A 22,879-nucleotide genomic window follows, 5' to 3' on the forward strand; every position below is an offset into this window, starting at 1 on the left:
GCAGAACAAGAGAACACACAAACCTTCCACTTGGTGAAAAGGTCAGACAAGAAACCATTCACAGCCTTCTCAAAGTAGAGATCCCCTGAGAGCAAAACAAATGAGACAAATGAGACATTCTTCTCGAGAGACACGTTGAGGTGAGACGCTTCATGTTGTTAGAAAACAAAACAAAACTGCCTTATAAAGTTTAAGTTACAAATCAGAGAAGTTCGACAAACCATAGATGTCAAAGTCCCACATCTCACAGCTCATCTGGATAAAGATGTACACCATTGCAGAAGTGGATCTGAACACCACCTGTGTCACAAAGTCGCAGACATTTAGGCAAAAGGCACAACTCGAACTAAGGAACAATATGCAAAAAAACGTGCTGCAATTATTCTGACAAATATGGTGTGCTGCAAGGATGGCATATTTTTGTAGTTTACCCTGAAGTTAGCATCGCTCTGGTTCCCTCTGTGGGATTATTGAATTGGATTTTGGATTATTACAGAAAATAATCTCTGTGACATACACAAGTTTCTGATCCTTCCAGGTTCTGTTCATCCAGATAATCTTCACAGATGAACACCACTTGGTGATGTTTGAAGCGTAAATTAAATGTGTAGCAGTAAAAAGCTAATGTTAGCCTACAAACAGACGACATCACGGTCACATGACTTAAACGTCACCACCAGTAAGCATCTTACTGCACAATTACTATACAGGTTTTCTATAAACTGATCAATGTACAAGTTGTAAAGTCAGAGTTAGAATAGTTTGTAACTAAAGTGGGCCTGTAAAGACAGACTAGTGAGTAGATGAATCTCCGTGTTCGCTGTGAGGACGTTTAATGTCCCCAACAACCTCTTAAAAAGACCTAATAGTACTCTATTACCCCACTGGAACGCTGCACTCTCAGGATGCAGGGTTACTTGTAGTTCCTAGAGTCTCCAAAAGTAGAATGTGAGGCAGAGCCTTCAGCCATCAAGCTCCTCTCCTGTGGAACCATCTTCTAGTGTTGATTCAGGAGGCAGACATCTTCTATGTTTAAGAGTAGAACTAAAACTTTCCTTTTTGATAAAGCTTATAGTTAGGGCCTGTACAGGCTCTTAGCTATGCTGACATAGGCTTAGACTGCTGTGGGATTTCCCATGTTGCACTGAGGTCATCTCTCTTCCTCTCTCAATAATACATGTTCCCCGGAGTCTCCATGCTCTCTCATCTTGCAGATTCCCATGGATGGTGGTTGGCCCTGCTGCTGTGGTCCTGCTCAACTTCTACAGATACTATTATTATTATCATTAGTAGTAGTAGTATCATCATTAATACATATTATTTTTACTGTCATCATGTTATAACCACAGACCTTATTTCCTTATTTGAGAAGTTATTTCCGGGTTTTCTGGAACTCTGTTGTGATTGTGATAAGAGTCGCAATGTTTTTGTGGGAATGGTAATTTTTGCATTTTATTTTGACTAAATAAAAAGATGTGATTTTTGGGGTCTGTACCAAACAAGCATGTTCCCTTACACCTGGACATAATGATCTGTGGACCAGGGCAATGCTTCTTTTACATTTTATCCTCATCAGTAAATTGCAGCCCATGTCTTTTGGATATTGCACCTGGCCATATTGCAATTTTGATAATATTCTGAATAATTGCACAGCTCTAACTCTAACATAAATAAATTCTGTAATGAGCGTGTATCCATGTTTTCGCTGCATAGTAGTGCTACACAATATGGTTAATTAAAAATCATATTGCCATTATTTTGAAATATATTGCAATGTAATTCATGATGACAATCACAATTTTCATTTCCTCTTAAAAAATCTTTGAAACCCTGATGATCAACACTACTTCTAATGAAGTATGACAAACAGCATTATAATTAATGCTGTTTGTCACACATTTGACCTTCATCAAATACTGACAGCCTCTTGTGATTTGGATATTGCACTTACTGTCATGTCTGATTTCGACTATAGTTTGACTAATTGTGCAGCTCTAGCACATTCCAGCATCTGCTTTCAAAACTGCTCTTACCCTGGTGTCTTCACTAATGTACCCACAGGTAACTTTCTCTCCCTTCACCCAGAGTTCACTGGCCTGGGCTCTGATGAATGAAACAAACATGGTAAGCATGCATGTAGTGACAGAAAAACTCTCAGTCGTTGAAGTCATTATACCACTGAACACAAAGAAAACAAGGTCAGGAACAGCTGAGAAAAAAATCTGCCACATCTATAATAAAAATGTCCACTTTGTTTTTTTAACATGAGGAAAGTTCCAACATCAAAACTGACTTTTTCTTGACACAAAGGGAAATATATTAACTATATATATATATATATATATATATATATATATATATATATATATAAAAGACTTTATGTGGTCTTAGATGTTGGATATGGTTATATAGTGATATGTCATAAGTGTTGTCTTTACCCAGTTTTAAAGGCTCATTACAGTAAATTGATGTCATTTACCAGACTGTTCTACTTGATCTTATACTTCATATCAGAAATCTCACTGTGGTAATATTTTGTGAAAGTACCAATTTTCATCCCTACTTTAAAGGAGTAACATACTGTGTGTACATGTATCACAAGAAAGACTAAAAATGCAACACTTTTATTTGGGACACATAACCCAGCCCTAAAGTGTATACTGGCTGCTTCCGGTGCTGCTTAATCACAGAAAAAGTTTGCAGTATGGTCCAATATGATAGTATGGTACAGAACCGCTCCAATTAAAAAGTGTCATAACTTTTGCTGTGAATTGGTGTTATATAAATAAAACTGACTTGACTTATTCCATATTCCAGAAGTCAAATTAAATGCATTCATGAAAATAAGTGTAGAGTGAAATGTTTGCTTAGTACCTGATTCCAGCAAACTCCACTTTCTGCGTCACATAAGCACATGTGCTCACCTGGAATAAAGATAGGAACAGTAAAGTTTCCTTAAATCCTCGTGTAAATGTTCTGTTAAACATTACACCCACACACATAAACGTCCCAATGCCCCACCAGACTCTTCTTTAATCTCCACATGTCTCCTCTGCCGATGTACTGGTCTTTGAATGTCAGCTCCACCAGGTCCAATGTTACATCCTGCGAGGCAAAAAAAACAACCATGAGAGATTCTATTCAACTGGCAAATGAGTCAGAGTCAGAACGGCCCAGAGTCAGAAGCAGAGTCAGTGAACATACCTTTGGGTCGACAATGTTAACAATGACGTCCTGGTAGGCACGTAGTTTGAAGGCTTGTGCTACAGTCTGGTCCACACTGATCGTCTCTAGACAAGAATAAGTTATCCATTATGAGTGGTGGTCAGGGAAGACATTTACACTGAATGCATATTTGTTTATTGATGCTGTATTCTGTAAGAGGTGGGCAAAATAACAGAAAGACCCTTGAATTTAACGCAATCAAATACAGTAACACCACTAACTACGGACTGACATCTCTGACACAGCGCCACGACACACTGAACATTATAAGCATCACAAAGTAAAGATGTGTTGCAGGGCTGCTGCATAGGACTGCATTAAAGGAACAGTTCCCCAAACACTAAAATCCAGTCATCATCTCCTCCCCCCATGCTGATAGAAAGTCCATTTACCTTTCTGAAGGTCCTCTTTTAGGCTTTTCACTTGCAACAGCAGAGGACTGAGAATTTCAAGAGACAATGCCTGATTATAGACTCAGTAGATGAATAATGTGCAAATAGAAATCAGTGAAAATGTGTAAAAATACACAACACTATGATCTTCACATTATGCAAGCTCACCTGTATTCATCTGTGGGGTGTGCGATCTCAATTATATCCCTTATACTGACTTGAGGAAAAACTTTTGGGTTGACAACCACCTCATCATCTGTTCAAAGGAAAAGTTCATTCTAAAAACAGTCTGACAGAAATTGCATATTCAATAAGAGAAACATAAATTCCATTTTCTTGCTTACCACTTCCCCCAAAACCTTTCTTGTGCAGCACGAGCTTGTATGACTTATTAGTCTTCATGATGAGCAGCTGGGAAGAAAAGCTAAGGAATAAAATCATCAGTTAGTTTGTAGCTTCTCAAAGTTAGAAGCAAACTAACACACAGGCCTCGGCACGAGTTTGTTCTCTTGTACTGCCATTCTTAAAATGGATCCCACATAGAGCATTATAACTGTCATATACTGGATTCATTTACATTGATTTTCTTGTAGTCTTCTACACAGCGGTGTGGAGGTGACGTTAGAGCTGGCAAACTAATCTGAAAGTTGAGTTTTGACTGAAATAAAGTTGTTGACACTGACGCACTTAAGTTTCCTGTTAGCCCATGATGACCTGCCAGACAGGCATTTCCTCGACAGTAACGGTCCCGTTAGTAATGAACGTTTCTTTATCTCACAGACCTACATCAACTCCAAGACATGTATATGTATAATGGTTTTTGAAGTACTCAATAAAACAGTATGGTAGATCGTTTAAATCAAGTGAACACCAATAGAATAAAGAAATAAGAGCGGTACCTGAGCAGTGGCCACAGTTCAACGTCCTGGCAGCATGAAACTGCCCTGATGACATATGCTAACCTAGCATGTGGCTAATGTGAAACAACTTTACAGCGAGTGCACTAGTCGTAGTTGACTAACGCTACGTCAACTACGACTAACCCAAACATTACAAAAACTACTTGCATTGAAAATGTATTCATAGAGTTTAAATGAGATAGAATCAGCTTTCACAAGGTGGATACAGACGGTAGTCTGCTCGCTAACTAGCTCACACTGGTCGTACTTCCTCCAAAACATGGCAATGTGTGATGTGATTGGTTCGCAGCCGTTCAGAGACCATCAGTGAAGCAAGAGGACTCACTCTGCTAATCACTCACTCGATCTTCGTTTCTGTTCTGGCAGCTGAAAACACGTTATTTTCTGTGGACTATAAGCCAGTATGCCTGCTGATGTGACGCAAATTTATATTTCATTCATCTTTGTTTAGATATCTGAATCAAGTAAAAGCAAAGCGTCTCAGTAAATTAGAAACTGCTCATCATTAAGGAACATTTTAGATATTTTTTTCGTCTTGAGTAGCCAAACCTCATAATCTTGAACATTACCATGACAGAAAAGCCCAGACAGCTGATAAACCTCTTTATTAAATAATAACGGTCTTTGACAACAATACTGGTCTCATAAAAGCACAGCTGTTATTATCAGCTAGCTCCACTGATAATGCAAGATACTTTAACAAAGTACATTAAAATGTTGTGATCATTGTATATTTGTTAAAAGCAATTTACACTATTATTTATTGAAAGTAAATATTAATGTTTAGTTTCTTTGCTCTCACATTGCAGTATATAAACTTTCATTAAACTTTTATATGTATACAACCTACAATAATGGGTAAGACATATTCCAACAATACTGTATGAAGTAGTGTTGTCATGGTAATGAAATTTCAAACTTCTATACCTGGCAAAAAATATAGATATTTGATGCCATGTTCGATACCAGGGGGAAAATCTGAAACAACTTTAAGGGCATAAAATGTTTTATTCTTATTAAAAGATTAATATAGCAAGGCTTGTGTACTGTGTGATAAGCACAACAGCATTAAGGAAATTAAGTGTGTGTGTGTGTGTGTGTGTGTGTGTGTGTGTGTGTGTGTGTGTGTGTGTGCGTGCGTGCGTGTGTGTGTGTGTGTTTGTGTGTGTGTGTGTGTGTGTGTGTTGACTTGCTGTTGTTCAGAAGGGAGAGCGAGAAATCACTGCAGGTATCAGTATCAATACTGTGGAAAATGAGTGTTGAAACAGTTTCAATGGTTCAGTATCGAATGTTCAGTATTTTTGACAACACTAGTATGAAGAAATAAACACTAAGACAGGAGTGAAGAAAATCTAAAGCTTCCTTACTAGGGTCCCACCAGGGGCAATCTCTGTCTCGAGTGAGTCTGGTCCACATGTTCACCTTTGAAATGATGGTAATAAAAAAGTTTGTATTTTGCAGATATTTCAGAATTGATTAACACTCCATGAGAAGTAGACTGAACTGATTGTAATGAGACTCACTAATCAGATTGCTTATTGTCATATTATAGTATGTTATCTTGGGTTTCCCATGGTCTAAATGGTTTCCATCCAGAAATAAATATCTTCTGGGCAAAACATTGTCAACATTACATTTTTTTGACTTTTTAGCCCATAAATATTGTATCAGCAAAAACAATTATTGGTGGCTTCAATAACAATTAGCTTTCAGGAACACATACCGGTCGAACCTTTTGCAAACGTCAGATTATATGGCAGTTTTGAAGACTTGAGAGACCTAATGGAGAATGTCCTAAGGCACATTTCAGTCCAGTGGAACATGGTCAGTCGCATTCATTTCTGCAGGTTAAGCTTGGCATAGAGCCTGTCTGGTTCCACCCTCCTTAGCAGTTCACTTTGAGAGTTCCTCTTTGCATCAGCAGCAGCCTCTCTTCATGTCCTGGGGTGTGGCCTCTTCCAGGATGGCATGATCTGGTTCTATTAAGACAAATATTTTTTTTATATATTTGTATACCCTCATGGCTCCCATTATCAACATCTCTGCTTGTTAGGAGTTAAGTCAGTCCTTACTGATAATATCTCTATGTCCGATGCCAACAGGGACCACATTCTCCATGTCTTTCAGGATGCACTTCTCGAAGGCCAAAGCTGCCACCCTGAAGAAAAACCCCTGCACGTTCTCCCCTGAAAATAAGAGCTGTTTCTTACAGTAGCTTTCTGTATTGGCCAGAATCATTGTATTCATGTTGTCTTAATGTAACATACAGCACTAGCAAGTGTGATCTCTTGACTTTACCTGTTTTAGCTGAAACAGCCCAAAACTCTGCGTGTATTTCTGTTGCTATCCTGATGGCATCTTTTTCAGTCCTCTGTCTTTCTTCTAAGGGCTTAAGAACAACATAGTTGGGTACTAGAAGAAATCTGTCTGTTTGAAAATCCAGCTGTGAGTTACAAAGTTTCAAATCACTAGTGCAGGCAGATCCCTCTTGTGTTTGTGTGTCGCTCGGTCGCTCATAGCTGGATGTAAATACCAGTGTGTATCTATCGCGAGTCTCGTTGATCTTGTCTGGCGTGGCTTCCGTAGTGCAAGCGGCTGTGAGGGAGACTCGCGTGCACGCGGGAGCGTGTCTCCAGGCAAATATAGCATAGTGAATGTTTAGGCCAGAAAAATGTACTAAATGACGTCATTTCGACTAAACTCTGGATGTCGCCACTTCAGGACACTTGGATTGTAGCGGACGAGCAGTATGGAGGAATATTACAAAGTTTTTGTGTAGTTTTATGGAACTTTTCGTCTCGGACGCCATTTACGCTCGTTATATGGATTATTGCTGCCGGAGGGTACCCCCGCGGGTCTCCAGCTGCACTGGAATAAGAAACTACACCGGACCTCTCATCAGCATGAGGGTGAGTCGATAATGACTGAATTTCGTTCTAGAGTGAACTATTCCTTTAACAGTACATCTCCAGGCCCACACAGACGACTCACTAAGTTGTCAACACAGCCACCTCATCCACTCTGGCTCCTCCAACCCCAAGGCTCTCTTATCCACAATAAACAAGCTCCTCAAACCCAGTGACAACACCTCCAAATACTTCACAGTCAACACCCCCCACATGTCCTTTCCCCGTTCTCCACTCAGCCCCTGTCTCAGTTCTCCCTGTGTGCTCTGGACCCCATCCCATCCACCCTTGTCAGGGACCGTCTCCCAGCCATTTCCTCACTCATCACAAAAATCATCAACTTCTCCTTCAGCTCCGGCTCAGTCCCCCAAACACTTAAACTGGCTGCTGCCACCCCCATCCTGAAAAAACCCCCGACTCAACCCGGACATCATGAGCGATTTCAGACCCATTTCCAATCTCCCCTTTCTGTCAAAAATACTGGGACGTGTCGTCGCCTCCCAACTCAAAGCCCACCTCACCTCAAATGACCTGTATGAACCATTTCAATCTGGCTCTCGCTGACAGCAGAGCACAGACACAGCCCTCCTCAAAGTCACCAACAACCTCCTCCTCTCTTCAGACTCTGGTCACCTAGGCATCCTCATCCTCCTCGACCTCATTGCAGCTTTCGACACCATCAAGCACACCATTCTTCTCTCCCACCTTGAGTCCTCTCTCAATATCACTGGTACTGCCCTCTCGTGGCTCAGGTCATATCTCACAAACAGACAACAGTTCATCAACATCAGCAACTGCACCTCCTCTACCACTCTTCTCTGTCCCAAGGCGTCCCCCAGGGTTCGGTGCTTGGCTCTCTCCTGTTCATTCTCTACATGCTCCCCCTTTGTAACATCATACGCCATCATGCTCTCCGTCTCTACTGCCGAAAATTTGATCCTTCATCACATCCAGAATCGACTACTAAACCAGCTTTCTCTATGCCCCCCCCCTCAGGAACTCTCCCGCAAATCCATACGAGACTGCACCAATCTGCTCACCTTTTCAGAACTGCTTTTAATGTTTGATTAATGTTGTATGATGTATGTTTTCAGATTTGCTTGTTTTGTGTTGCTTTTATGATAATTGTCTCTAGTGTATTGTTTTTATGTTCACATGTAAAGTGTCTTCGAGTCTCATGAAAAGCACTATACAAATAAAATGTATAATTATTATTATTATATTCTGACATTCATTGAAATTTTTCAAAGATTCAACTTCCTCGGACTGTTAAACTGATATTATCATCTGTAATGAAAGAAACAGTATTACATCTGAAACAAATGCAGAAAAGGGTATCTTGACATGGTCTTAGACTTTTGGACCCTACTGTGCACACATAATATATAATATACTCACCAGCAGGTCACTCTTTGTGCCAACCAAGAAGATGAAACAGGAGTCAGGCTCATTTTCTCTCATGGCCTCCTCCAACCATTGGCTATGAAAAGAAAAGAAACTTCTTACATAATCCAGATAGATGGATGTATATATTAGACAGTGCAACACACTCTTGTAGTTCATTTTGGATTTTTACTGTATACATATGTTTTCTTTTGACATATAATTTTAGGTGAGTTGCTTATTCAATTCAAGTCACAAATACTGCAATGACAATAGTTGTAGACATCGATCAAGACCAACAGCTCAAATACAAGACTTCAGCCTGGTTCCAGATCTCTGAATCATTACCCACATCTCCAATTTTCACTGATTCAAACATGAATGAAGCGAGTCGTACGAGATATTACACCTAGACATCTAAAAAGCTTTAGTAGTATGTGATAATCTTCACTAGCTCTTATTTGTTGCAACCAATACATTATTACATCACAGTATGTAATGGTCACCACTTTAAGCTGAAAGCTCGGAAAATCTAGTGAGTGGACCTTTGAGTTAGAACTATTGTGTCACACAGATGTCATAAGATTGAGATATTTACTGTTAATTATTTGATGTTCAAATATACAATGAAGAAGGTTCTCAAAGTATGTAAGTCCAATATTCACTATCTTTCAGCTTTCTTGGGGGTCTCTACCATCTCCCACGAAATATCTCTGGCTCTTTAGCTGCTAAATGCTCCACTATGTTCACCAGCAAATCACAAATTTTGTCTTTCTGCTGTTTAGTGAGGAGTAGATAGTTTACAGTGGGTTAATCAGAGCTTTTTTGCTGAGAACAGCTGCCTGCTGAGGCTGGTGAGAGCAGTGAGAGTTACAGAACAGTAAAGTTGCAAATCAGAAAACCACAACAATGTGCGAAAGTTAAAAATGCTATAAATCTCTGTCAAGCTGACAGGAACTTCTGATTCTGGTGATAATTATCTGCTGATTCATCACTATGAGCATCCACTTTCACTTACAAGTAATCCTGTGATCCAATCGTTGATATTAAAATATTGATAATGACTGTGGTACAATGTTGTAAGACACTAATGCTATCCATCTATTGTGGATTGTATCTATCTATTGTTGTTAGACCTACCGTGTATGATCGAGGGACTTAATGTCTGCCATGTCAAAGACAGTGATAATGACTGGAAAAGATGAACAACAAGTTTCAGCATTATTAGTTTACACAAGATAAAATGTAATATGGTCTCACCTAGCATCAGACATACAACCGACCATCAAGTTATTTGTTACAACTTCTTACCTTGAGCACCTCTATAGTATGCAGAAGCAATGCACTTGAATTTTTCCTGCCCAGCAGTATCCCAGCTATAAAGAACAGTAAACATGGTGAGCAAAAACACAAGGTACTCTAAAGTTACATGGATGCAGTAAAATTCATTCAAAATGAAACTACTCACATCTGAAGGGAGAAAGGTACTCCGGATATTTCAAACCTCTCAATCTCAAAGTCCACACCTATGGTGGCCTTGTAGTCTCTTTCAAATACATCTTTACAAAACCTGAAAACAGCAGAAAACAAATCAAGCTTTTTTTTCTTTTTGTTCGTGTCCAAACTCAGACTCACCACAGCAGTCCCACATCTATTTATAATTCTGTTTCCTTTGTTACCATCTGCAAATGCACTGTGTTTTCAGCTACTGAGTTTGTGCGTAGTAATAGTAAACGGGTGTTGCAGCTAGCGTGATCCCATTGCAAGATGTTATCTACTCTTTATTAAATCCCATAGCTTCACATAGGTCATTCCATAAGAGAACAGTAGTCATACGGTGACATACGACATTTTGTACAATTTCTACATCCTTTTTACATACAGTTTTATTATGATTTTATGTTGTGTTATAGTAAAATACAGTATGTGTGCCATGCCCTTTATCAGGTTTCCAACCTTGTCAACTCCTGCTAGTTTATTCTTCCTTTCCACTACATTTATCTGATAAATTTAGTTACTAGTTACTTTGCAGCTTCAGACTATTCAATTTTGTAGTTCTTTCCTCCATGAGGAGAGAACTACAAAATAAAACAGAAAATAACTAAACCAAAAACTCAAACTATGACAAAAATTCACTACGTGTTTATGTAAAAATAACTGAATATATGTTCTATGTTTGCGTAGCATGAAGGAGTTTACAACCCTGTGTTGTATAATTACAAGTACATCGCCTTGTACCTTCTTGATTAAGTACCTATTAATAAGGCAGGTCTTCCCCACATTTAGGTCTCCAACAACCACCACTTTTGACATTTTCTGTCTGTCCCACCTTTAAAGAAAAGAAATCAGGTTATTTACATCATAAATGTTTTGATGTGATGTTCAAGCAAAGCTAAGAATGATGCATCTACCCAACAGAGGGAGACTCACGGCTGATGCCTGGCAGCTCTGTCTTTACAGGCTGCTTTGGCCTCAATGTCCCAGTCTTTCTTCAGCTGCAGAGAAGTCCCAGGTGTGTAGCACTAAAAAGAACGAAAGATTTATTCTGAACAAAGCAAGTGAATACCGATTATAACAAGAATAAGTCAACAGCCATGCTAGAGGCTCTGTGAGGCTCAGCTTTGAGCTGAATTCTAACATCAGCACACAAAGTCATTGAATGAACATCAAGTAGCTAAAACAGAATGTACGATTATACATTTCACTTTTCACTTTTATTTTTTATTCAAAACTATCTGAGACATTGAATCTTAACAACACTATTTAACATATGTCAGGACTGCTCTGATACTGGCATGTACATGGGGCAGAATCACAAGCAGGATTCACATACAAACAAGTACTGACAACTACTACTGAGAACCTGTGAGACGACCCCATTAGAAGCCAAAGTCATTAAATATCATACATTCCTGTCCAAATGAAGTGCCTTAGTATAATATCTGGAGAAGATTCTGAGGCAGAGGGACATGCTGATTGCAACAGCCCATAACTGCTCAGAGTGCTGTGATCCGAACTGATGTAACTCACTGAGAACATTTGGTAGAAGTCACACGTGTCTAATAAATTTAACATCCTCGAGACTGGCGCTCCTGCCATTGTTTACCAGGGTAATCTCAAAACAAAGGGGTGTTTGCTGGACCTGGGATAAACTGGAGCAAAACAGAACCAGGGTGTACCTTTGGAAACTCCCAGATGACCCTGTCTCTGCTGACGGGTGGCGATAACGGCATCATCTCACTCCTGTGACCCTGCATGACAACCTGTGAGGGAATGTGTACTAGAGTTAGCTTTATCTAATCCAGTGTGATACCAAGCACTCCTTTAACGTTTATGTGCATTTTTTCAAAGGGCATAATGTTCTCTGAACCAAACATAGCACTCAACGTAGAGATTCTCATTTAGCGTCACCATCTACCGTCACATGCAGTGTGTATCCTACAGTGTGTCTAGTAAACAAAGATGGCTGCTAGTGTTCCGTAGTGACAACATCATGTAACCCTATATTATGCGAGTGTTGAAGTCTGGTCGGGACATTTAAAACACGACTCTCAGGCTATCATGGGTTTAATTCAGACGAAGCTAGCGCTGCACCGTGAAGTTAGCCAGTGAATAGCAGGAAGTATGACGACCTCGCCTCCAAAATAAAAGCAGACTGACAAAAGTCAAATCAAAATTGTGAGAACAGATTCACACCCTTTCAGTCGGCCTATATTCTTTATGTATTATTGATTTTCTGTTTCTATTTCCTCCCCAAAAAGCTACATTATGCTATCTTAAATTGAAAGCAAGAATGGTTTAGTCTGAAAATCTTGACCGGATGTCTTGTCACGTTTGTTTAGCGGACAGGCAGTTACTACAGCCGCTACCTATTATCTCACACGTACCAGCTTTTTTCCTGTTCCAGATGTGACACAGTGGCACCGCGGGTCGAACCGGAACACTGTGAATAGCTCGCACTCACCACAGATGAAATGACGTCAATACCTCCTCACCTGCTCTGTCTGTGTCGCGCGCTGCTCTTACCCGGACGCTGTGTGATGAAGACCTCGTTTCCATGACAACCACACCCTTGGCTGTGTCACGTGACAAGTTGGCTCATGTAGCACGTGGAGAACCCGTTAAAGGGTCCCATAAACTCCCTGTCAAACAGAGAATATGGGCTATATTTATTTCCACAGTTGATGGTTTGATGTTATTTTGCTTGCAAAAGCAACCTCTTCACTACTATGCAATAATTACATGATAACACAAATGTTCAAAGGTTCATTTAATTTTTACAATGCAGGGTCATACAATGTAAACTGTGGTCCTTTTATGCTACACAAGAAGAATAAGCATTTTTTTGTTTATGGTGGTACAGCAGCAGGTACTTCTGTATCTGTTGTCAGATGGCAGCAGGGTGAACAGACTGTGTCTGGGTGGCTGTTGTCTTATAGTACCTTTGGGCTCTGTGCAGACGTCTCACTTCACTGATACCACTGATGCTCTGTAGATGGTACCAGTGATTTTAATCACCTGCTGTAGAGCCTTCCTGTCCTGGGCCGTGATGAACCATGCCAGTCTGTGATCTTTCCAGTCAGGATGCTTTCTATTGCTCCCAAAACATGATTATTAGACTTAGCCAGCAGCTGTTAACATTCAAAACATGCATAATTAGAACTTTACAACACATTTCATTGTATTTGGTTACAAATATAAATAGCCTATTCATCTCTCCTGTCAACTCTTCTCCAATCCCTAAGATCGAAAGAGTTCAAGGGCCTATGTATTTTTTAGGTTAATATTATTACTTATTTAACTTTGGAGTATGAGGTTGTGGCTTCTCCATTTTTGCTTACTAAATTTCAGTATTGTATTGCTCAGTAGTGTCAGAAGTATTCAGATTCTTTACTTAAAGTATGAGTAGCAATACAATACTTTAAAAGTACAGACATATTATTGGTAAATATATATGGTAAAATATACTAAAAGTATCAAAAGTAAAAGTTCTTACTATACACAATGGATCCATCAAGAGTTGTATCTATTGTAGAACTATTATTACTGATCAAGTATGCGCATGTGGCATTTTACTGTTGGAACTGACAATGTGGAGATGATTCAACACATTTTTAAACAGTTTGATATTTTGATTGGCAACAACCTAAACCACTCTTGTAAAGCCTTATAAAGCCATTTCTATGGAGCACAAGTGGGGGAAAAAATCTGCCAATCTGCCTATTTTAACATGTTTTTATTTAAATCTGCTTGTTTAAAGTATGTTCTAGGAACAATGGTCAGTATCTTAAAACACAAAACTTAGACAGACTTAGATGTATCCCTATAATTAGTGAGTAAAAACTAAAGCTACAATTAATACACTGTTCATCTGTGGATGTACAGTTGACACCATCAAAATAAAGAGGAAAGATGAACCTCGGCCATATATTTTCTTTATGCAGTCTTTTAGTTTATTTGGAGAAAGTGAATTTCTTTTTCAAACTTTATTTCTAAACTTGGACAAGAATCATTTCCACTCTGCACACCACTCTACAAAGCTTCCTCAACTCCAGCCTGCTCAACTATAGCTAAAAAACAAAATCCTCACACATCCATTTTTCTGAAATGCGAGTGATACAGCAGCTACACATATTCTACATGATAATTTATGACTAATAAGAAGTCTGAACTTTGTTTATATTTGTTAATGTTTCACATCTTCTCCTGTTGTGGTAGTTCAATCATTGCTATACAGGCACACCACTGTTAAATGAGTGTAATAGCACTACACTCTCTAGTGTATGGTTTCTTTCATCAATTTGAAATAAACTTGACATCTTTGTTGTTACTGTCATTACAGCTGAAATGGAAGGTCCTGTGTTGGCCCTGTGCTGCCGCAGCCTTATTGGCTGTGGCAGCTGCCTGACACTGCTCATGGCCAGAGATGATGTCTGCCCTAAGTGCAGGGCACCAATATCTCAGGAGAGTACGGTGGCTGTGGCTGGCCTGTCCGAGGCCATGCAAGTAATTAGAGGCACTTTCTAAAAATGTTGTTGTTGTTGTTTTTATAATTGTGTTAAGTTATATTGTTGTGACATTGTGTTCATCAATTAAATGTGAAGTTGGAACTCAGAACCTGACTATGATGTGTTTGTTAACTGCACTGTTCTGACATTTTCTCAATCTACACATCCTACAACACACCATTTCCTTTAGTGGGTATGTTATAACTCCCTCCACTTCTTTAAGACATTTTGCATTTTAATAGGCTTATAACTATGGCAAGAGAGGATACAAATACACCAGTAAAAATAACTTTATTTCATGAATTGTTGCACTTTTTACTGACATAATTAGACCATGTGTATACCTTCATTGATGAATACAAACAACAAATACAATACCACAGTGATTTATAATGACTTCATTTTCTGGGACCAGTATGAGCTACTACATGTTTCATGTGGGTACTGTACAAAGATTAACCATCTCTTCTAATTAAAAGACAGTGTTAAAATACAAAACTGAATCAGTGTTGAAACTCCTTCACTCCTCCTGAGGTGAGCGACACTCCTTCCACATAGATAGATAGATAGATGGATGGATAGATTACTCAGTAATAAATGACTAAAAACTGATAAAAACAGCAGTTATTGCACATAGTTATTGCCTGAGGGGAGGATGAGGAACAGGGAGTGTCCGGGGTCCTGCTGGACTAAGGACGCAGCCCTGGGGGAGGCCGGTGTATGCTGAGTGATGCTGGAGGAGGTGTGGTGGCTGATCCTGATGCACTGGGTTCTGTTGGTGAGGAAGTCCTTAATCCACCTGCAGAGAAGGTCTCCCAGACCCAGTGTTTGTAGTTTGTCAGTCAGTTTTCTGTGTAGTGGATCTATTGGTCCTGTATGCAAATTGGTGTTGGTCGAGGTCAGGAGGGATGCATGCCTTAATGTGGGTCAGTAGTCTCTCGAAGCATTTTCATAATCACCGATGTGAGGGTAATCATTCAGGCATGATGGCTGAGGTTTTGGGTACAGGGGTTATGGTGGCAGTTTTCAGACATCTGCCTCTCCAAGGGTCTCATAAGCTCTCTACTCTGGTCCTCTGGAAACTCTGAAATAAAAGGTAATATTTTGTTAGGTTTAAAAACAGATGTCTTACATAAAGACTGCATAAAGAAAATATATGGCCGAGGTTCATCTTTCCTCTTTATTTTGATGGTGGCAACTGTACATCCACAGATGAACAGTGTATTAATTGTAGCTTTAGTTTTTACTCACTAATTATAGGGATACACGACATCAATTATATTATTTAGAATATTTCTTTACTTTGCAGTCTGTCTGCATGCACAAACACTGCTGGTAACATACATTTGTGAACACGGACCACACCACAGTTTAATACATCAAAATGAATATCAAAACACCCCTAAGCCTTACTTATATGACTGGGCACGGTCCAGTTAACTCACTTCTAGCATAACTGTAGGCATTTCACACAGACTTAGATGGACAAATATTAAAATGACGTGCAAAACAGCTGATAATAACAAACGAGTAACGTTAGCATAACGTTACAACAGCTGTTTAGCTACAACAGCTAGCAACTTTACCTGCAAACAAAATAGCACTGTTAGCATTGGCTTTGTTCTGAAGTTAACAGCTAACTACGTTCCTGGCAGGTCAACAGATTTAAAGTGTTTGGTTGGAGACGTTTGGTGGATAAGGTGAACAAAAAAAAGGTTTGACTTACCTCATGACGACTGCAGTCCAGCGGCTCAGCCTCCGTCTCAAACACGGTGTGTTTACTTTAAAAATCCCGGTGATTATCTCTCTCAGTTGTGGGAAAGTGGCTGAAATATCACTGTATAACAGTTATGAATTATCTAAATTTAGGCTATTTGTTGTTAGGTTGTATTTATTTCATTTCGCTCTCCTTAAACTGACAGCTCCGGCCAACACGCTTCAAAACACTCAACTTTTACTTTGAAGGCTGTTTCCGACACTCGACTTCCTTTTTCAATGTTCATTGTACAAGTTGGATGAAGGAACAAGCTGCATTGCGCGTCTTACGACAATGAAATAGGAAATACCCCCAAAATGGGATGTGTCATTATACAACGTAAACAATGGAGATTCATTTATACTTCATGCACGGACCTCTAATCCCCTCTCCAGGTTTATGTTTAACTCTAGTCCAATCATTTTGTACAGGAGAAAAAAACAGTTCAAAGAAAGTTGAAAACACAGTCGTCATACTTGAGACTACAAGCGGACTAATTGCGCCACCCTGTGGTGTCACGCATTATCGCATTATCAGCTGTATAAAATAGCCTGCAACAAAAATCCTGCTTTAATGATCCATGGTGATTTTAATTATCCTTCCTGAACCGATCCCAGCGGACAGTGGGCGAGCGGCGGCCTACACCTTCGACAAGTCGCCAGTTCGTCACAGGGCTTCCAGGTCAAAGTCCTCAGTTAAATAACAAATTCCTCCTCAAACTCCAAGATCTTAGAATTGCATGAAGTGTAAAACTATCATTCACAGATAACAGGTCGACTTTTATCTGACATTTTTGTGAACAAAAAATATGATTAATACTTGCTTGTAATTAGCCTACATCCATTTCAACTGCAGTAACGTAATCCCGCGGCACCGCCAGTACTTGAACGCACCTCAAGTCACGTGTCGGTGAGGCAGAAGCTGGGAGTTGGCGAGATGCTAGCAGGAACGCTGTCGAGAGAATCAGCCCGAGCGTCCCGTGGAAAGGTGAATAAACTTCGTTTAAACTGCCTCTGGCATTGAAATTTAGCATAAATTCGCAGTAAACTGTGTTAAGAACCCCTTTTCATGTTTTTGGAGTTCTTCCGAATTCAGGATCAAGAGAACACAGGTAACGTTACTTTACTTGACGCTAGTTAGCTAATGATCACGATACACGATGTGGAGCCGAGCAAACCTCAGCTAACATTAATGTGCCATGCTAGCTAACTGACGAAATATTTGCCATAATGTTGAGATTAGCTAAGAAGACTAATGATGACTAATAACTTACTCATTAAGTGGATTTATCTTAATTTAGCCAACTTGTCACACATATTCGTCCCAAGGGAACGGTTTGGCCAGTAATCTCTCTTTAACAAGTGTCAATGGTACAAAAATAAAATAAAAATAAGAATCTCTCTGAAATAATGATAGAAATAATGCGTATCCTGTATTAACTAGGGGTGTCACGATTCTCCAAATCCTCGATTTGATTCAATTTTGATTCTAAGGTCACGGTTCGATTCGATTCTCGATTTTTACATTTATTTTTTTTAAAGCACAGGTAGCTATGCCATTTTTAGACTAGACTTTTACGCAATATAATATCTGACCTTTGTTAGCAATGTACCACACTACATTGTCGAATTTAAAACATTTATTAACAACATAATGAAACTTAAACAAAATAACCTGCCATCTAGTTTCTCTTTTGTAACTGCAGTCTTCTTCACAGAAGATGACATTCAAGTTCACAACAAAACAAACAAAAAAATAAAACAGCTATGTCCATAGTCTTCTCTGAACAATTAAGTGTCTTAACAAACTATTTCCGAACAGTTGGACATATACAAGGTGCGTAAGGTGTGAGTGGGCGAGCGAGAGTGAGGGAGCGTGCGTACGTGCAGACAGTGAATGAATGGGAGAGGAAGGAGAAGGAAAGGAGTAGCAGTAGTAGCGACAGCAATAAAGTGTACAATATAGGCTGCAGTTTGGCTGTGAATAAAGGCGACGGCTCCTCAAGATACAGCAAAGCTCCCTGGTATTATTTCCCGACCAGCTTAACATGTGAATGGGGGTTCACCCCGAAGGTAAACATAAACTTCAGCCCTGGAGGAAATCATCTCCCCTGTGCTTCCCGACCACGGTCCGGGAGCCGAACAGGAATGGTGTAACACCATGCTATCGTTTGACTGGCTGTAGCTAATAGCTACTGGCTTACCTAGTAGCTAAGTTAGAGGAGGTTGACTCGCAGCACTTCAATACGTGTGTTTTTTTCCCCTCGGCAAGCCGACCGGATGTGACATGGGGGCGTGGCAGCATCGACGATTCTATTTTTTAATTCGAAGTTCGAGATTACATGTAAGGAAACCCTGTAATATAGAAAATGGCTGGCAAGGGTTACCTGAGAGGGCTGAGGATGATTTATATTTCACTGACATCTTACTGTAGTTTATGTTGTGAGTTTCTCTCCAACTTACTTAACAGAAAAACAAAATGTTAAATTTTGATGAAGGTTCTCAGTCATCCAGGTCATGGAGATTCTATACAGCACTTAGAAACTTTAACTTTACCTCTCTATGTCCATGTTTGTCTATGTCTATGTCTATGTTTCCTACTTCCACTTGGATTTTGTGGTAATGTTGGCTAACGCTATCTGCAATTAACATTAACATTCATGTTTGTTTTTTTTCTTCTTGAAAACGACATGTTTCTGCTGAACCAAGAGGATGATTAAAACAGGGATCTTACGGTCATGAAAAACCTGGAAAAGCCATGGAATTTTAAAATGTAATTTCCAGGCCCTGGAAAAGTTATGGAAAATAATATTTTTTCAGAAGTTTTGGAAAAGTCATGGAAATATATCTAAAGTTTCATCAATTAATCCAAACAAAATCGATGTGTCGTAATAAAATGTAAATTGCCACGGACCGTCATGATATTTTGGTGGTGTGAAAAGTTTATTCAGTCTGGCTCAGTCTGTGTTACTGGGCATGCGGCGTGCAAGCGCGTAGGAACTGCAGGCACACCCACTAGCCTGGAGTTGCTTCTGCTAGCAAACGGACGATGCCTACAAAATGCCAGGGAAGTGCAGCTTCAATAATACATGGCTTTTTAAGGATAAATACCAATTATGGCTGGCAAAAGACACTGACCCAAGACGTACTGATTACTGGGTAATGAGTAGTTAGCACTGGCATTCCTACCCCAATGCGCTATTTCTCTTTGTTTATCTCTGACAGAAAATGTGATGGCATTTTTATCTTTTGAGACATTGACAAAAATGTTAAACCATTGGAATTAAAATATGAGAAAATGTATCTAAGTGTGCCTGTCTGTTGTTTTTTTTGTTTTAGAGAGGCACCATACATTTCAGATGTAAACCGAATTTTACTTAGTGTTACGATAATTAGTTTTCGGTGGTCCCATTGAGATAAAATAATTTCTTTTGGTCATGGAAATTCAGTAAAAGGTTTTGGAGAAGTCATGGAGAAGTCATGGAAAATCATTGGTGAAAAAGTATAAGAACCCTGTTAAAAGTTCCAAGAGTACTCCATCTAAAAGCAAGCATCTAAAAGTTGAGTTGTTTTATGTTAATTTCTCAGATCTTTTACAGTGGTTGTTGGCGTGAAGAAAGTGTCTTGTGGTGTTTGTCTTTTCACTTGTCCTGTGCAGTAAAAGGCACGAACATGTTTGATCAACCAGAAATTTTTTCTAAAACATGTAAGGCTGCGTTGGCCGGGAATCGAACCCGGGTCAACTGCTTGGAAGGCAGCTATGCTAACCACTATACCACCAACGCATACTCTGTTTTTTGTGTATCAACCATTATGAAACTGCAGTGTGTGGTGTGTTGGTGTGACAGTGGTCACTCATAACCATGCTTTTTTTTTGGCCTTTATATGGCTTTATTGATAGAACAGGCTCAAGCCGGGGCCGCTAGCGAGCATTGCCAGTACACGTTTTGATCTAATTATGTGGAGTCGACCCTGTTTACGTATCAATACTCCTAAACTGATTGAGTAAAGTGTCTTATCATAAATAAAATGAAATGGCAGTGTTTTGCGTATAATTATGATTATTATGAAGGCTTGTTATTCTGTGAGAGTAATAGCTTATTCGTACACATGCTGCTGTTGTAAGCATGTCTCTAATGATCACAATCCATTAGAGCATTGTCAGGTACGATTGTGATCTCCTATGGAGTGTACCTCTGTGTAAACTGGGTAATTCCGGAGTTACAGTGCATATGTGACAGGGGCTCATGATTCCCTGGAAAGAACTATTGATGAACATATCGTGGTTTTGGTGGTTGCATGGCCCGGCTAGCTCAGTCGGTAGAGCATGAGACTCTTAATCTCAGGGTCGTGGGTTCGAGCCCCACGTTGGGCGTTGCATTTTTATAAAATAACAAACATGTGTGAGCACTGATGTCTGCATTATTTCCCCTGGACACAGCCAGCTCTCTAGTCCTAGGACTGGGTGAGCCACATGTGTGAATAGAGCAGACAATTGTCTGGAGTGAATTCACAGTGAGTGAGTTGGTGTGTGGGTGTACTAACTGTACAATTGTCCTTTTAACACAGACACACGTGCAGTTATGTTTTTGGGATAGTGCACATCAGGCTATGGCGTAGGGCATTCACCGACACAGAGGCTACACCATAAGTATAGAGTTGATTATGTGCAGAAGCATAAATCAAGCTTACAGCATAGGGCATGCGCCTACGCAGAGTGAGTGATAGTTATTCCAAGAACAAATCACACTGCCGGTTTGAATGTAAATGACAAGGTGGATCTAAGACTGCCTGATATGAAGTGAAATTAACTTCAGTGTTGGCTGTCGCTGGGGATATTGTCAGGCAGCAGAAAGAACACTCTGAAGAAAAGATGCGTGGGAACAAACGTGGGGTTTTATAGATCTGACGAAAAGACTGTGTATGCATGTTTCCTGCTACACCCAAATGTCTGAATGACTGTAGCCTTAAACACACTCAAAAATAATCAGTACAGTCAGCACAAGCCCGTGATGAAAAAAAAAAACCTTTCACTTTTTGGAGACATTGTAGTCTCTGTGGCGCTACTTGGCTCAGGAGAGTTGGTCTACAGCATCCAATCACGAGACTCCCTCTCCAATGTCAAGATTGGACGGAGGCCAATCAGGGTTGTCGCTGTCCAATGTCAGATTGGATGGAGACCAATCACGCTTCGGCATCACATTGGAGAGGGGCCAATCACGTCGCTTCTTTCTGGTCACGTTGCTTTTTTTGAACGACATTGACCCGCTTACGTCTCCGTCTCGAAGCGAACGAAAACTTGCATCTGTCAGTAAGTACATTCATTTGTTTTTTGTTATTTTCTGATCGAATGGTCATCAGTGTTATATTTCCATTCGTCACAACGGCTAATTCTATGATTTCGTTGGCTAGTCATGATGTTTTCCAGCAACTTCAGTCATCGTAGCTAGCCGTCGCTAACGTTACTACGTGTAATAGCGTTACAATGAATGGAGACACTTGTGTATAACTATATATTTATATCGTTATAATATTCCGAATATTCTGATTCAAGTAACGTATCATTTAGCTCAACATTTCAATTCGCTGATGACTTGTTTCACGTCTTTCTAGCGGTGGCTAAGTTTAGATAACCAACGTTAACGTTAGCTAAGGTCAGTCTTACGGCTACTGTAACTGTAAGTTAACATATTATTACTGCTCTTTGGATTGGTAGCGTTACGTTACGCCAGTGTGTATGTGCTTCAGTAGCACAGTGTATTATTATTACATGATCCCATTCCGTGTTTATTTGTTCTGCTGCTTAGTACACTTGTACAGTCTACTGATTTAGCCTACTGTACATGTTAACCGGTCATCTAGCTGCTTAGTTTATGAATGAATTGAAACTACTTTCAAGAAATAACGGACCTTATCAGCCAACCTGAAGCTTACGTATGAAAGCCGTTTATGTCAGCAGATACAGTAATGCAAAAACGACAAGATAACGTGACCTCTATTGATCCTACACCAGTAACTTGTTATAGCATCTCAAGAGTCAAAACTAGAGGAAAAGAGTGACTGATTAATTCATTGATACATAAAATCAAAATAAATAAATGTATACATGATATACACCTCTCACTGATAGATATGGCTGTGGTTGGATAATTGCACAGGACAAGTGAGCACATCTTTGTAATATAAAGATAAGATGCTGTGTAGCATTAATCAAAAAATATAGCCTGTAAATGTGGTAATTGCACAGAGATTGGAATTTCACAGGACTTGCACACTTGTTCAGCACACTA

At 39.7% G+C, this 22,879-nt stretch overlaps 2 protein-coding genes and 2 non-coding genes across 11 annotated transcripts in view; 1 reads left to right on the plus strand and 3 right to left on the minus strand.

Annotated features, from left to right (window-relative positions):
• depdc5 (DEP domain containing 5, GATOR1 subcomplex subunit) overlaps positions 1-4,753 on the minus strand; it is a 31,384-nt gene extending 26,631 nt beyond the window's left edge. For all 8 annotated transcript variants that reach the window (XM_073490654.1, XM_073490653.1, XM_073490656.1 and 5 more), the window contains exons 1-10: positions 4,517-4,753; positions 3,962-4,041; positions 3,786-3,873; positions 3,618-3,664; positions 3,205-3,290; positions 3,022-3,105; positions 2,875-2,924; positions 2,034-2,103; positions 222-300; positions 24-85 (exon numbers count right to left, since the gene is read on the minus strand). In XM_073490654.1, coding sequence (XP_073346755.1) covers positions 24-85; positions 222-300; positions 2,034-2,103; positions 2,875-2,924; positions 3,022-3,105; positions 3,205-3,290; positions 3,618-3,664; positions 3,786-3,873; positions 3,962-4,019 — 624 coding nt within the window. In that variant the 5' untranslated portion in view covers positions 4,020-4,041; positions 4,517-4,753. The remainder of the gene's footprint in view (positions 1-23; positions 86-221; positions 301-2,033; positions 2,104-2,874; positions 2,925-3,021; positions 3,106-3,204; positions 3,291-3,617; positions 3,665-3,785; positions 3,874-3,961; positions 4,042-4,516) is intronic.
• Positions 4,754-6,598: 1,845 nt separating this feature from the next.
• On the minus strand, positions 6,599-12,086 carry rab36 (RAB36, member RAS oncogene family). Its single transcript, XM_073490800.1, has 9 exons — positions 12,006-12,086; positions 11,257-11,348; positions 11,081-11,155; positions 10,295-10,396; positions 10,138-10,202; positions 9,967-10,018; positions 8,842-8,923; positions 6,836-6,926; positions 6,599-6,723 (listed from the first exon to the last, which is right to left on the minus strand). Exons 1-9 carry the CDS (start codon positions 12,081-12,083, stop codon positions 6,599-6,601), a joined length of 762 nt encoding a protein of 253 aa, XP_073346901.1. The 5' UTR covers positions 12,084-12,086.
• An 8,216-nt stretch (positions 12,087-20,302) lies between these two features.
• On the minus strand, positions 20,303-20,374 carry trnag-ucc (transfer RNA glycine (anticodon UCC)). The gene has a single exon. It is a non-coding gene; the product is annotated as a tRNA-Gly (tRNA).
• Positions 20,375-20,891: 517 nt separating this feature from the next.
• Positions 20,892-20,964, plus strand: trnak-cuu (transfer RNA lysine (anticodon CUU)). The gene has a single exon. It is a non-coding gene; the product is annotated as a tRNA-Lys (tRNA).
• The last annotated feature ends 1,915 nt before the right edge of the window (positions 20,965-22,879 follow it).

This window comes from Pagrus major, chromosome 21 (genome assembly GCF_040436345.1).
Source record: "Pagrus major chromosome 21, Pma_NU_1.0".
Taxonomy (NCBI): Eukaryota; Metazoa; Chordata; class Actinopteri; order Spariformes; family Sparidae; genus Pagrus; species Pagrus major.

Bases quoted from the DNA above. Each gene is read 5' to 3' on its own strand.
- rab36 (XM_073490800.1), bottom strand. From the start codon at position 12,083: ATGCAGGGTCACAGGAGTGAGATGATGCCGTTATCGCCACCCGTCAGC. The intron at 10,019-10,137 runs GTAAGAAGTTGT...CATCTTTTCCAG, and splicing joins ATACTATAGAGGTGCTCAAG to TCATTATCACTGTCTTTGAC. The intron at 6,927-8,841 runs GTGAGTATATTA...GTTGTTCTTAAG, and splicing joins GCACAAAGAGTGACCTGCTG to CCCTTAGAAGAAAGACAGAG.